This window comes from Strongylocentrotus purpuratus, unplaced genomic scaffold, assembly GCF_000002235.5.
Source record: "Strongylocentrotus purpuratus isolate Spur 01 unplaced genomic scaffold, Spur_5.0 spur5_contig_815, whole genome shotgun sequence".
NCBI classification, from domain to species: Eukaryota; Metazoa; Echinodermata; class Echinoidea; order Camarodonta; family Strongylocentrotidae; genus Strongylocentrotus; species Strongylocentrotus purpuratus.
This window is the reverse complement of record NW_022145519.1, coordinates 207,379-220,827: the sequence shown is the minus strand read 5'-3', so window position 1 is coordinate 220,827 and position 13,449 is coordinate 207,379. Positions and strand designations below refer to the sequence as shown.

Sequence of the window (13,449 nt, the reverse complement as noted above, 5' to 3'; positions counted from 1 at the left end):
TGGAAAATCTATCGGGGGAGGTGAAATGAATCCCTTACCCCTTCGAACACGTAATACTAATAATAACCAGTAATAACTAAGTTTCATATATAATTCATTGTAGCTTCCTCGGCCTCTTCAGGTGGAGATGCATGTGAATCATGTTTGAACGGTGGTGAGTGCCTTACGACAGCTACTGATACTCAACTATGCAACTGCCCTCCTGGCTTCACAGGACTATATTGTGAGACAGGTAGGTCGATTAAACCGTCGATCAAACCGAATTATTTGAAACTATCTGACAAGAAAGTCATTGAGCCTTCGGGTGGTGGGATTTTGAAAATATTTTAGACGGGAAGAGGAGGAGAATTTACTCATAGCCCCTTCAAATATATATATGAAATCAGTACATTTATGTATATATGTACAATTTACAGTCCACGCATTGGCTAATATTAGACTGAAATAATGAGTCAAAAATTTGGTATTTTATTTTGTATAATGTATATATATATATATATATATGTATGGGGCGCAGGGAAAACTCATTGTCCCTTCAAATACACTCGCAATCACTACCATCATTTATATCTTTCCGATTTTTTTTCTCCTTCTAATGCTGATTGCGAGTGTGTTCTAAATCCCTACATATGCATATTCTTTTTCTTCTCGAGTCACTACACAAAGCCGGTCCAGTGGAGGACGCGTGATCTGGCGTTGGAGCTGAAAACTTCTAGGTCTTTGGGTAAAGGGTTCTGGGAGGAAGGGGGCAGAGCGAACTGTGTTTCATCGTCTGTTCCTCCCCAAAGTCGCACCTAATATGCTTATTGAACGATCTTCTGAATCTTCAATTTCTTCAATTTCTGTTCCATCTAAAAACAATTCATTGTAGTCCTAGTTTCCCCGACGGACTCTTCTGAAGGTGTTGCATGTGGATTACTGAATTTGATGTGTTTGAACGGCGGTGAATGCCTTAAGACAGCTGCTGGTCATCAATGCGACTGCTCACCTGGCTACACAGGTGTAGACTGTGCGATAGGTAGGTCTATCAAAATGTAACATTTTATACCATCTGACTAGAAAGGTCTTGTTTGATTGGAAATATCTTCCGATGGGGGGGGGGGGGGGGGAGGGGCAGGGGGGCTTACAATAACCTCCCTGCCCTTAAAATACGATGGTTATTCCTTTACGAAGGAACAAGTTTGTGCTAAAATTCGGACAAAAATCAATTTGACAAAAAACAAAGGAGGTTTATGTACGTCATAAATTATGACGCGTTTCGATGCGTTTCAGACATCAATAGACAAACAATTCATGTTTGGGAGTGCATTAGTGTATATGCACTGCACGGTAAGCCGACACTTTTTGTTGTTGTTGGTAGTCCCCCAAAAAATTGCAACGACTCAGCCAGCCGCTGAATAAGCGGGGGGGGGGGGGGGGGCTAAGAGGACACTTTTTTTCTCTTTTTTTTAGTCTCGAAATTTGAAAAATTGACATTTTTCTTTGTTGGGTGGGGTAAGGGCACCTTTTTTAGGTCAGCCATGGGAATAATTTTTCTTCTTTTTTTTCTTCTTCTTTTTAATAATTAAAAAATATTAAAAAATAAATCTTAAAAATCCAAAGGGGGGGGGGGGGGGGGGGGGGGTTAGGTTTTTTTTTAGGGGAGTTTACACACATAAAAATACCAAAGGGGAGGGGGGGGTAAACGCCCAGCCTCCCCCCCCCCCCCCCCTGCGTACGCGCCTGGTACCATTGATACCTGTTGCCAATTCCCATTTATTTATATACAGTGCGTCCCAGAAAAAAACGAAACCGAGAATTATCGATGTTTTATCATAACTTAATCACATTTATAATTAATAAATGGTACATATTTGGAAAGCTTAGATCCTCCTCTTTCATTTGATGCAACTCATATGATGCATATTTCACGCATGAGTGATTAAAATGAATTTGAAGAGAGGAAACCAAAAAGTCATTTGGCGGAAGGTGTCAATTTGAAAGAGAAAATAACATTTCTAGAACATTGAGTTTCTGCCCTTTCATATGACACCTCAATCACGAAAAATGAGCTAGGAATAACAAAATTCTGTATGTTTAAAGTAGCGCTTGCATTTCCATAATTTTGTCAAACAAATTCGTTTTCACTGGCTCCCTGCCGTAGCAACTACATGATTTTACAAAAGACTTAACTCCGTTTCGTTGACAATCAGCCATGCATGATGTCTTTCGTCTACGGCTGATTGTCAACGAAACGGAGTTAAGTCTTTTGTTAATTACGTTTGTTGCTACAGCAGACAGCCAGTGAAAACGAATTCGTTTAATAAAATTATGGAAATGCAAGCACTACTTTAAACAAGCAGAACTTTGTTATTCCTAGCTCATTTTTCCTGACTGAGGTGTCATATGAAAGGGCAGTAACTCAACTTTTTAGAAATGGGATTTTTGTCTTTGAAATTCAGATACCGTCCGCCAAATGACTTTTTATTTTCCCCTCTTCAAATTCATTTTAATCACTCATGCGTGAAATATGGATTATATGTGTCAAATCAAATGAAAGAGGAGGATCTAAGCTTTCCAAATAATAATGTGTCATTTATCAATTATAATTGTGATTAAGTTAACCCATTGCTTACTGGAACCTGGTGGTCCCTGTGTAAAGCCTATGGGAATAAGATAATTCAGTAGTAAACGGGTTAAGATAAAACATCGATAATTCTCGGTTTCGTTTTTTCTGGGACGCACTGTATAGCCAGACACTGATCCTATCCGTCTGCAATCCTGTCCATTAATCAGCACCGACCCCGTATTATGTAAGACGGCGCTATTTCAGCGCTTTTGTCATCTGTCTCAGGATTGGCTATCTATTACGTCAGCGCCGATACATAAACACTCTACAGAAAATATCTAAAGCCAAAATTTAATAGATGATTTTTATACTCACACATTATTTTACAAAGAGTAAGAATCGTTAACAGCTATTCAGATGAATTATATACTCGTCAGAAACATACAGTTTTTGTGTCAATGAATATGAACACTTTTAAATACTTCTTTAATTTCCACCTTCTTTCCGTGCAGCCGGGGATGATGATGCTGTTACGGGTGAAGACAAGATCTTTTTGACGGATATCACTGCTAGAAAGGTTTACGTTGCCGATTTAGAGATCTACACATTCACTGATTAGAATATACTTTTTTTGGTGGACAGTTGCTAAAATCGATTTTGATTTATCATTGATTTACCAATAGAAGCCATTGGACCAAGAGTAAGAATCGTTAACAGCTATTCAGATGAATTATATACTCGTCAGAAACATACAGTTTTTGTGTCAATGAATATGAACACTTTTAAATACTTCTTTAATTTCCACCTTCTTTCCGTGCAGCCGGGGATGATGATGCTGTTACGGGTGAAGACAAGATCTTTTTGACGGATATCACTGCTAGAAAGGTTTACGTTGCCGTCTTAGGGATCTACACGTTCACTGCCCTGAACGAAGATGATGATCCTATCGAAGCGTGGGACATCGCGTTCGATGAGACCAAACAGAAACTCTACTGGACCAACAAAACTGACAACAAGATTTACCGTGGCAACTGGGATATGACAGAAAGAATACCTGTGTCGCACGGAAATTACTCAGGTATCAGTTGACGTAAATGATTAAAAGAAGACATTACCAACTATCATACCGCTCAAGCACTCGCAAGGAATTTCTTTTCATACCGGTTATCTATTTTCGTGACGACACGATTATCGCTTTCCTCTTCTTGTACACTGTTATATAATATGAATGCAGGAACATCAGGAAGAATGATGTTAATATCAATGAGGCTGCCTTGGGTAAACATTATTATAATTATGGTTATTATTATTATTGTCATTATTACCATTATGTTTATCATCATTATCTGTATTATCATTATTATTATTATCGTATTGCAGATCCAACTTCGATCTCCATCGATGAATCGAGAGGCCAGATCTACTGTGCATATCTAGGGGACCAGGTGATTACTCGCATTGATCTTGATGATCCAGACTCGGAGATCGATCTTTTTGGCCAGCTGACCAGACCTAGCGCAGTAGAACTGGATGAAACTAATGGGTAATGCTTAAATTAAATGGAAATCCAACCTTGATAGCACACTACTCTAGAGAAGAGCAGAAAACTCAGAAAAGTAGACTGGTGAAAGTTTGAACGAAATCGGACTAACAATAGGAGTTTATGAATTAAAAAAAATTGTTATCACTATAGGTTTGGTCTATTCAAATTGGCTGCATCAGTAATGTCTATGTAATGTATTTACAGAGGATTTCAGTCTCCCATTTGTCCCAATACCCCAAATGACTAAAGATTTCAATTTTACAAACTTGTATAACCCGGGAGGGTCTTTTCTCCTTAGAGGACCTATAATAATATGCTGTCCGTAATATATTTTGAGGAGTGCCCAAAAGAAGAAGGCATTTAGGAGAAAACAGAAATTAATTATATTTCTGTACACGTCACATGGGAGAGTAGTATCAGCGGCTACGTCACAATCCACTGTCTAAACCGTCAGTTTGAGATCCACATAGACTTAAACATCTCATAATTGTGTCAAGCATTCATAGCTTAACTTATTATTGATCTGATTTATTTCAAACTTTCTAACTACAGGTTATCTTATTTTTTTAATCTGCTTTCATACAAATCAACTTATCAAAAGTGTTGGATTGCCCTTAACGAGACGGTTGAACTGAGTTTTGGTCATGCGATTATACATTGTACAAGAATTAACCAATTCGACAAGCGATGATATGAAAGGATCAATTCCCTCACAGAATTTAAAAAGCAGATTAGCCTCTTTACAGTATAATAATAATGATGAAAATAAAAAGTAATAACAATAGTATCCTAATAACAGCGTTACTTCTACTACTACAACTAATCATTATCATCGTCATCATCATCGTCATCCTTTATTAAAGTCAGCATTTAACTCTTACGATAGTTTACTGATTTTCGTGCCATGATGACACTCCCCCTTCTTCTTCTGGTCGCGAGCATCATCCACATCCTCCTCACTACAACTAATACTATTACTACTACTACTACTACTACTACTACTACCACCCCGACCACCACCACCACTACTAATACTACTACTACCACCACTACTACTACTACTACTTCTACTACCACTTCTATTACTACTACTACTACTACTACTACTAGTGATATTAACCTTTTTTGTAACAAACACAATCTCCTCACGCAATGACACTACTGGTAGACTAAAATTAACATCGCTTCAATAATAGCCGATTCGCTAATAATGTAGTGCTCAAGCAAATATTGACCAGTTGTCTTGATATAGGCCTACAACTTTTCTTTCAGACATATTAAAGGGATACTGAACTGATAAACTTTCTACCCTGGCGTAGTGCTTTATTGCACAGCGCCGTCTCATGATCAGCTAGGGAAGCTTAAGACTTAAGATTTGCGCTAGAGGGAATATTACGGTTTTACCTCTAGTACAGTATAGCGTTAAATCGAGCACCACTGGTCAGGGAAAAATATCGACTACAATAAAATGAGCCCCTTTCTATTCACATACACAGATTCTTCTTACGAGTCCTTACGAATCGACAACTCGTATTCAATCGCAAGCATCCATAAATTACTCGCTGGTATCCGTAAATAACTTGTCACAACTTGTCACAACTCGCAACAACTTGCAGACACTCTTAAGGATCCGATCCATGTCAAAAATCTTCTTAATATCCCCTTCACATACACAGATTTTTCTTACGAGTCCTTAGGTAAAAGTCGCCAATCGTAAGGATCCGGGAAAGATCCGTGAATTTGCGCGATCTGTAAGGACTCGTAAGCAAAATCCGTGTACGTGAAGGGAGTATTATATAGAGAGGACAAATTGACTGTACACGACATTATTATTTTCTTTCTTTACAGATATCTGTATTTCACTCAGACTGGTAGAGTTTACCGCTGGACTGAGTCCAATTATGACAAGTTATACAGCAATTACCCTGACGTCAATGATATCGACGCAATCGCAATAGAAGTACCAGGTCAGTTAAAGGCATTGTTTAACAATGTTAAATCTGAGATGACGGCCCTATGTGTTATCAGTGTCTGTGATATGGTGTAATATTAAAGACCTAAACAAAAATTGTGCTTCAAAATAATCAAGAAGTGCCTCAAAAAAGTAAAAATCTTTGAGTGACCGGTTTTACCATACTCGTTTTCCCCAATAGACTGTAGTGTTATGAAAACCGTTGTAGGAAAACGCAAAATTTGATTTCGATTTCCAATCATAAATATCTTGATAATCAGATAGGCGAGAGGCTTGTAAAAGTCATGGGGCTCCTGACTAACCTAAAGGTTTATAATTATCATTGCGCATGAGCTAAATTCAGGATTTTGTTTCAGATCTGAGGCAAAGTTATCCAATCCCTTTAAGAGATAACCGTCCGCCCATTGCATACGATGCGTCATTTGGTTGATGTAGGTCTGCGTCAGGAAATGGCGTGGTCGTTACCACACCGTGTGAGTGTAACATCGTACAAATGGGAGATGAAACATGAATAGTCCAAGCAATGTGTTGAATTACTGACGTATGGGCTAATAGCGTTCAGGCATGGCTCGAAGAACGCTGCTATAATAACGCAACGGGAGTTACGCCTCTTGTAAAACGGCAAGGCATCAAGGACGAGTCAGGTAGAGGCACTGCCTGAGAAAGGTGTAGGTGTGTGTGCGTGTGTGTGTGTGTTTATGGGAGGGGGAACGATCAGCAAAATGTTAAAAAACAATGATGAAAACTTGCTGAAAATCACGACTTGCTTGCAATTCCTATCTTGATTGTCTGCTAATTACTAAATTCTTTCTATCAGCATCGTCATTTATTAACATCGAATATAATTCAATATAAGTGTAATTTCAATATGCGAAATAAGACTTCCAGTTACCCCATAGATCTCGAATATTACCTCTTAATAATTATGCTCGTTCACATATTAAGACATAAACCGGAGGGGTTCATCACAGTGTTTTTTGTAAAATGTTGTTTGTGAAATGTTTTTTGAAAATTTCGCTTCAAATTACAATCTCACACGCAGATTCATCTAAAAACAAAGAAACAGACCAAATAACTTAACTAACAAACAAACAAACACGAACAAATTACAAACATAAAAACACGAGAAACAATTCAACAATTTGTAAACGAGACTTCTCTTTGTCTTGGCAGCGAACCGGTTAAGCGTGTGCGACTACGGCAACGCCAAGGTCATCACAATGGACTTGAATGGAAACGATCCTAAGGAGGTAGCGATCCTGTCAGACTACAAAATATCCGACATCCTACTCTACAAAGGGGCCTACTACATGAGTCATTCAGGCGCCGAGGATGGGCAGATGACGTTACTGAAGTATGCTCTCGATTCTGAATCCCTTCTCAACGTTTTCAATGATTCCGACCATCTATTTGGTCATGTGAAGAAAATTCAAGTTGCCAATGTCGCTATGTCGAGCCTTAATTGAGCGATGAAGAACGAATGAACCCACATGTTGTGTGTCCGGACAGGTTTGTTATCGAACAATTGATTTCAAACAGCAAGAAGTGCAATATTTGCAATGCCAATGTTTCCTAAATCTTTTTTTTAACTTAAGACTCATTCAGAAATGACGCAATAAACCTGAAAATTGATGACAACTGTAAATACAGCAATGTGATTTTTTGGTGAAACTGCCCCGGTTTTAATTTGCCGAGGCTTTAATTGTTGGACTATATTATAAAGGACAGATATTTGTCATGATTAGTGTTATGTGATGCAAATTTTTCTTAAAATTCAATGGCAAAAGTGAAAGCTTTATTTTTTGTTTGGCGTCCGGACACACAATCCACGTCATAAAGTTGGGGGAAACTTCTTCGATGATTTACACAATTCGTTTATTGTGTGAAAATCAATTGGGAAGATAACCTTGGCAGTGTTTGTACAAATATGAAAACTTTTGTGTTTGACATTAACATATAATGTAGATAAAATGATACACATATGTAGATCAAATGATTATGTGTAGATCAAATGATCTCAATTTTCGAGATTTTATAATTTTTATTTCATTATTGTCCGCTTTCTTTCAAATTTTGACTCAGCGATTTCTCTTTTTTCTGATGTCCAACTTGTTACACATGTTAGTTTTACCATAAGATAATGGAAAACTGGCCTATTTTAACTATTATTTATGAGCTAACACATAAAAAAGTAGAACATCTTCTTCTTAGTTGATCCCTTCACTGGAGATTCCTGGAGTCCAAATAAAGTAGACGTGATTATCCAACTGGTTAATCGTTTTGGATAGCATTAGAACGACATGCATCAATTTTGAATAGAAAAACAGGGATAGAAGAGGGAGGCTATTATGAATTTCGGATGGCAGGCATAGATGGAAGGGTAACAGAGTAGCAGGGGTAAATTGCTGCGGGTCATTATCATCATACAAGTTTAAAGAGATGGGATAATCCACGAGGCATCGCTGTTGATATTTGCAAGTGATAATGTTTTATACGTACATGTATACAACCAGAAAACCCATTGCAATATCTTAAAGCATTTTGACACCTCTTTGAACGCGCATACTCGAAGTGTTGATTTATACGCTTTACTATAAGCCCATACATACTTTTCGCTGTATATAGAACAAGTTATACCATTTACTTATCTCTATTTTTATGCTTTTATTAATTTTCCGCACAATCATATAAGATTAAATTTATTAATTAGTTTGTATCATGTTTTGTATAGGAGTGGTAAGTATCATGCAAACCTTTTATATACAGTCAAATGGACCTGCTGGACCCTGATTCATAAAACTTGTCACGACAAACAAGTGTCACTTTTCTATGACAAACTCGCTCTGGCCAATCGACAAAAATAACCTCAGGTAGTTAATATTTCACTTTTTATTTGAACTAACAAGGGGAAAATCGAACAGATGATGAAATATGAATACAAAAGCCTAATAGTGTCAGGAAATGTGCTTACATTGTATAAACGCAGTTTTAATTTGTCAAAAATAGTAAAATGTTACAATCCTAAAACCTGCAATTTGACACTTTTCCGATTATTTATTTATTATCCATCTCTTAAAACTTCTTGCTCTGGCCAATCGAATTCAACGATTCCATTAGCTTGTAACAGTTTTTTTAATATTAGAACTTTTTATTGATAGCAAGTTTTATAAAACTGGACTCCGGATTTCTGAAATCCAGCTTAATATTTTGTTTAATATTTTTTTCTCAAACCATGCTGGATGTGGCTCATTAAGTTTAATTTTTTGTTGTTGGTTGTATCAGACGTTTCTTTAATAACGAAATTATCTAATAGTAATCTTTTCTATAATTAAGCGTAAAAAGACATTCTGATAACGTATTCGTGTTTTAATCTTTAGAATAGATCATGATGGCCATGATATATTTCAGTCCACAATACGACAGGGCATCGTCAAATTTAATTTCAAATATCTGAGGCAAGCTTACTACCATTACAAATTTGCATCCTAGTTGAAATAACACGAAGTTTATTGTAAATACTTGCACATTAGATATGACTTAATAATCTACAGCTATAAAAAGCTTAATGCTTTTTGTTTATATAAATCATGTTCATCGATCGATTGTTACGTCACAAAGTGGCCAATGCAGGTTTCGCTGAAGGATCTATGACCTTTGATCTTCATGGTTCTGTGATCATAGCGTAACAATAACATTTTTTCTCAGTTATTTTCCGGCTAAATAAAATTTTCGAATAGGAATTATTGATTCCAATACACAGGGTAGTGTTAGAAACAGTGCCATCTTGAGTTGCTCAAACGTGGGTATATAGAGGGCAGCACACGGACGAGCGATACCTATACCATGTTGCGGATTTTTTACGCACGGGAGCGTAATACTTGTTGGCTCAGTGTTATGTAGTGATCGCCAACTTGCCTACTTCACGTTCGATTTGCTGTTTGTAATTTAGTTTTTAAATATCAAATTTACTGATGTGTGATTAATTGAATACATTTAAACATGCACTTTAAAATAGTTCTGTAAAATAAATGTATTTTACAATTTAATATTGCAAGTTTTATTTGATATGTTATGGGAATTCGAAGATTATATTATGTATTATGGTCAATATCCGGGCGTGGTTAGATCACGTTAGCGAGCACGCAACGTACGCGTACATGATATTTCACTTTGAATGCACTGTACGTACACTGCAAATGTTCATGCAGACTTCCTAGGACTGCATTATGTACGATAATTATGGTATTACGCGCGGTACTCCGAAACCGCTCCGATGTACACACTCAGTTTTCTTCGGGAGAGAATGGCGGCGTCCGTGTGCTGCTCTCTATATACCCAAGCTTGAACATCTTTAAAGGTAAAGACCAGTATTGGAAACGCCCCAATTTCAAAAAATGAAATGGAAGCTCTTATTACCAATCATGTGAAAGAATATGTTTTGACTAATACAGTTTTGCCGGGAAACCGCCTATTGATATATTTGGTAAATTAGTTTATCTATTGAGAGATAAACGCACGTGTCGCGCACGTGTGCGTAGTCACATATACATCTTTCTGTGTACAGTGCTTGTAACTTTACCCAGACTGGGCCAAATATCTTATTATTAAGATGATGATTCCAGAACCTTGCAGTACACACCGATACTTATATGCAGTGATCAACCTTTTCTGATCGGTTCCACAGCGTTTCTTTCACAATGCAATCGCATGACCATAACTGGTCTTTATCTTTAAAGTCGGGTCGTTCATCACGAAATCTAATTTTCCTCTTTTGAAATTCATTAATTTATTTTATATTTTAAGTGTCGTTAAATTCAATGCTGTGTGCCTGTGTTTTATTTGATGCGGGTGTGTGCGGATGTGTGTGTTCTTTTGTATATGTGGGGTGGTGTTTTGTTTGGGGTTGGGTAGTAGCGAAGGTTTTTATAATTTGTTTTATATTATAACTCATTTCATTCCACAAAACAATTGATTGTAACTTACGAGTTGTAATAATAGTAATAATAGTGCGATCTGTACAGCGCTCATATCTTTAATACTTGACACTCCTGGCGCTCCGCAATCATTACACCGGCTTTCAAGTTCAAGTTCAAGTCCAAGTACACATAAATATGATATAAAATTTTACATAAAAAAGAGACTGGTTATAGTCCATTAATGAACATATATTAACTTGATTACATCATTAAATGAATGGTTTTAGGACGTAACGTATCTACAAGGGATGAAATACTAAGCTACAGAATAAACAACACACAAAACACTCACACACACCCGCGCGCACGCACACATACACACAAACCACACACAGCAAACACATCGATGAGTAGGTCCTTAGAGGTCAAATTATTAAGATTCCAAAAAAAATGATGTCGGTCTTTGAAGCAGATACGTTTGAGATAACCTAAGTTTATTGAATTATGTTATTGTGATGAAAAGAAGTGTATTCTAAAGAATAATTTGTATTGTTCTGATATTATATGAAATAAAATTGAGAATATGTGGGAGGGTGCGTGTGTATTTTAAAAGGGAAATTATGTGTTTGCTGTTCCAAATACACCAAGCAAACTATCAGCGAATCGGAATAGCCTTTTGACATTCCTTTCAAGAGGGAAACTCCTGCAAGACTCATTATTCAATTTTAGTCTGCCAATGACATATAACAGAAGTGAAAAAAGGAAACAAAATTCAGGATTCTCTCTATTAAACTCTAACTGACATCAAGGTCCACCACCCTCAACAAGATTACAGATATGTATATCTATAATGTGAGTCATGAAATAAGTGAAATAAGTAGCAAATCCAACCTCAAGTTTTGGTTGCAATACAGAAAGAAAGAAATAAAAAAATATTGTAAATACCGACTTTCATTTATACATTTAGAAACTTTGTTTATTTGGGGACCATTAACACATACCACACAAAAAGATACCAAACGATTTAGGATATAACACTTTTTCAAAACATGTATGATAACCTTTCGTTTATAGCTGAATTTTAAAATAAATGAAAATTTTCTGAGTGTAATTTTTTTTTTTACTCACACGGTTTACCTCATGATCTTCTTTTTTTAGAACTCATGTATGTAATTGACAGGTTTATATTGATGTTTATAACGGCGTAGCGTTTAAATCTGAATCATGTATTTCTGAGTGGGTAGATTGTGAAATGTGGAGTGATTATTGCGTGTGTGAATTACAATTCTATTTCTTCTTTCTCTCTCTCTCTTTATTCTCCCCCTCTTCCCTCTCTTTCTCTCTCTTTCCCTCTCTCTCTTTCACTCTCTCTTGGTTCGTCTCCATCTTACTACTCTATTCAAATCCTGATCCTAAATATATTGAGGAAAATCTCAGTGAACAGCTGTCTACGTGTGTCGATTGGATGACTGATAATAAGCTTTCTTTACACTTGGGGAAAAACAGAAAGCATTTCGTTTTGTTCTAAAAGTAGTTCTAAAAAGTCATACGAATTCAAAGTGACACACAATAATCAAGTAACCAAAAGGAAAGATTCTGTAAAGTATTTAGGCATTGAGTTGGCTAGCGAAATTTCATTTTCATCTTTAGTAGAATCAGTTGTAAACAAAAGCAAATTCTCGTCTGAAATTTTCGTACAGATATGTATGGATTTAAAAGGCAAGACGTACACTCTGTTTTGCTCTTATTCAATGTTTATTTGACTATGCTAACACTGCATGGTATAGTAACATAAAAAAGTCAGATCAAAAGAAGTTGAAGATTATACAGAACAAAATGGTGAGATTTATCAACTGTTCTGGTCCAAAAACTCATGTTGGCTACAGCGAACTATCTAAAGCTGGTTTTCTTGAAGGTGACCAAAGATCAAAACAACTCGTATTGCATCACGTGCATAAAATATATCATACTAGGTCGAATCATTATATTCGATTCAACTTCGATCTTGTTACTGACGTACATGATTATAATACAAGAAATAGCCGATTCAACTTTAACTTACCAGAAAGAGTAGGTAGTATTGGAAATTCGTTTCACTACAATGCCATAAAACATTGGAATTCCCTTCCCAATGGTGTAAAGGAAATAGAAAACTATGCTCATTTTAAGAGGAAATTAAAGGAATACCTAATACTTGACAGTCAGAGAAGAGAAGTGAATGACATGTTATATGATTGAAATTTGTATTCTTCTGCCGGTTCATACTTTTTCATTTTGTATATACTTATGTTTTCGTACGTTATAGAAATTCTACAAATTCATCATTATTTTCCTCTTCTTCTTCCTTCTCTTTTTCTTCTTCTCCTTCTTCTTTTTCTTCTTGTACTTATTATCATTTCTATCATCAGTTTAAAGTTGTTACTATTAACTTATTAATTTTATACATGTCTGTATTAAAGGGACCCCACTG

At 36.3% G+C, this 13,449-nt stretch overlaps 1 protein-coding gene across 1 annotated transcript; it reads left to right on the top strand.

The window, feature by feature from the left end:
• The first annotated feature begins 927 nt into the window (after positions 1-927).
• On the top strand, positions 928-7,801 carry LOC115921468 (low-density lipoprotein receptor-like). Its single transcript, XM_030978971.1, has 5 exons — positions 928-1,018; positions 3,369-3,626; positions 3,929-4,091; positions 5,940-6,058; positions 7,237-7,801. Exons 1-5 carry the CDS (start codon positions 928-930, stop codon positions 7,527-7,529), a joined length of 924 nt encoding a protein of 307 aa, XP_030834831.1. The 3' UTR covers positions 7,530-7,801.
• The last annotated feature ends 5,648 nt before the right edge of the window (positions 7,802-13,449 follow it).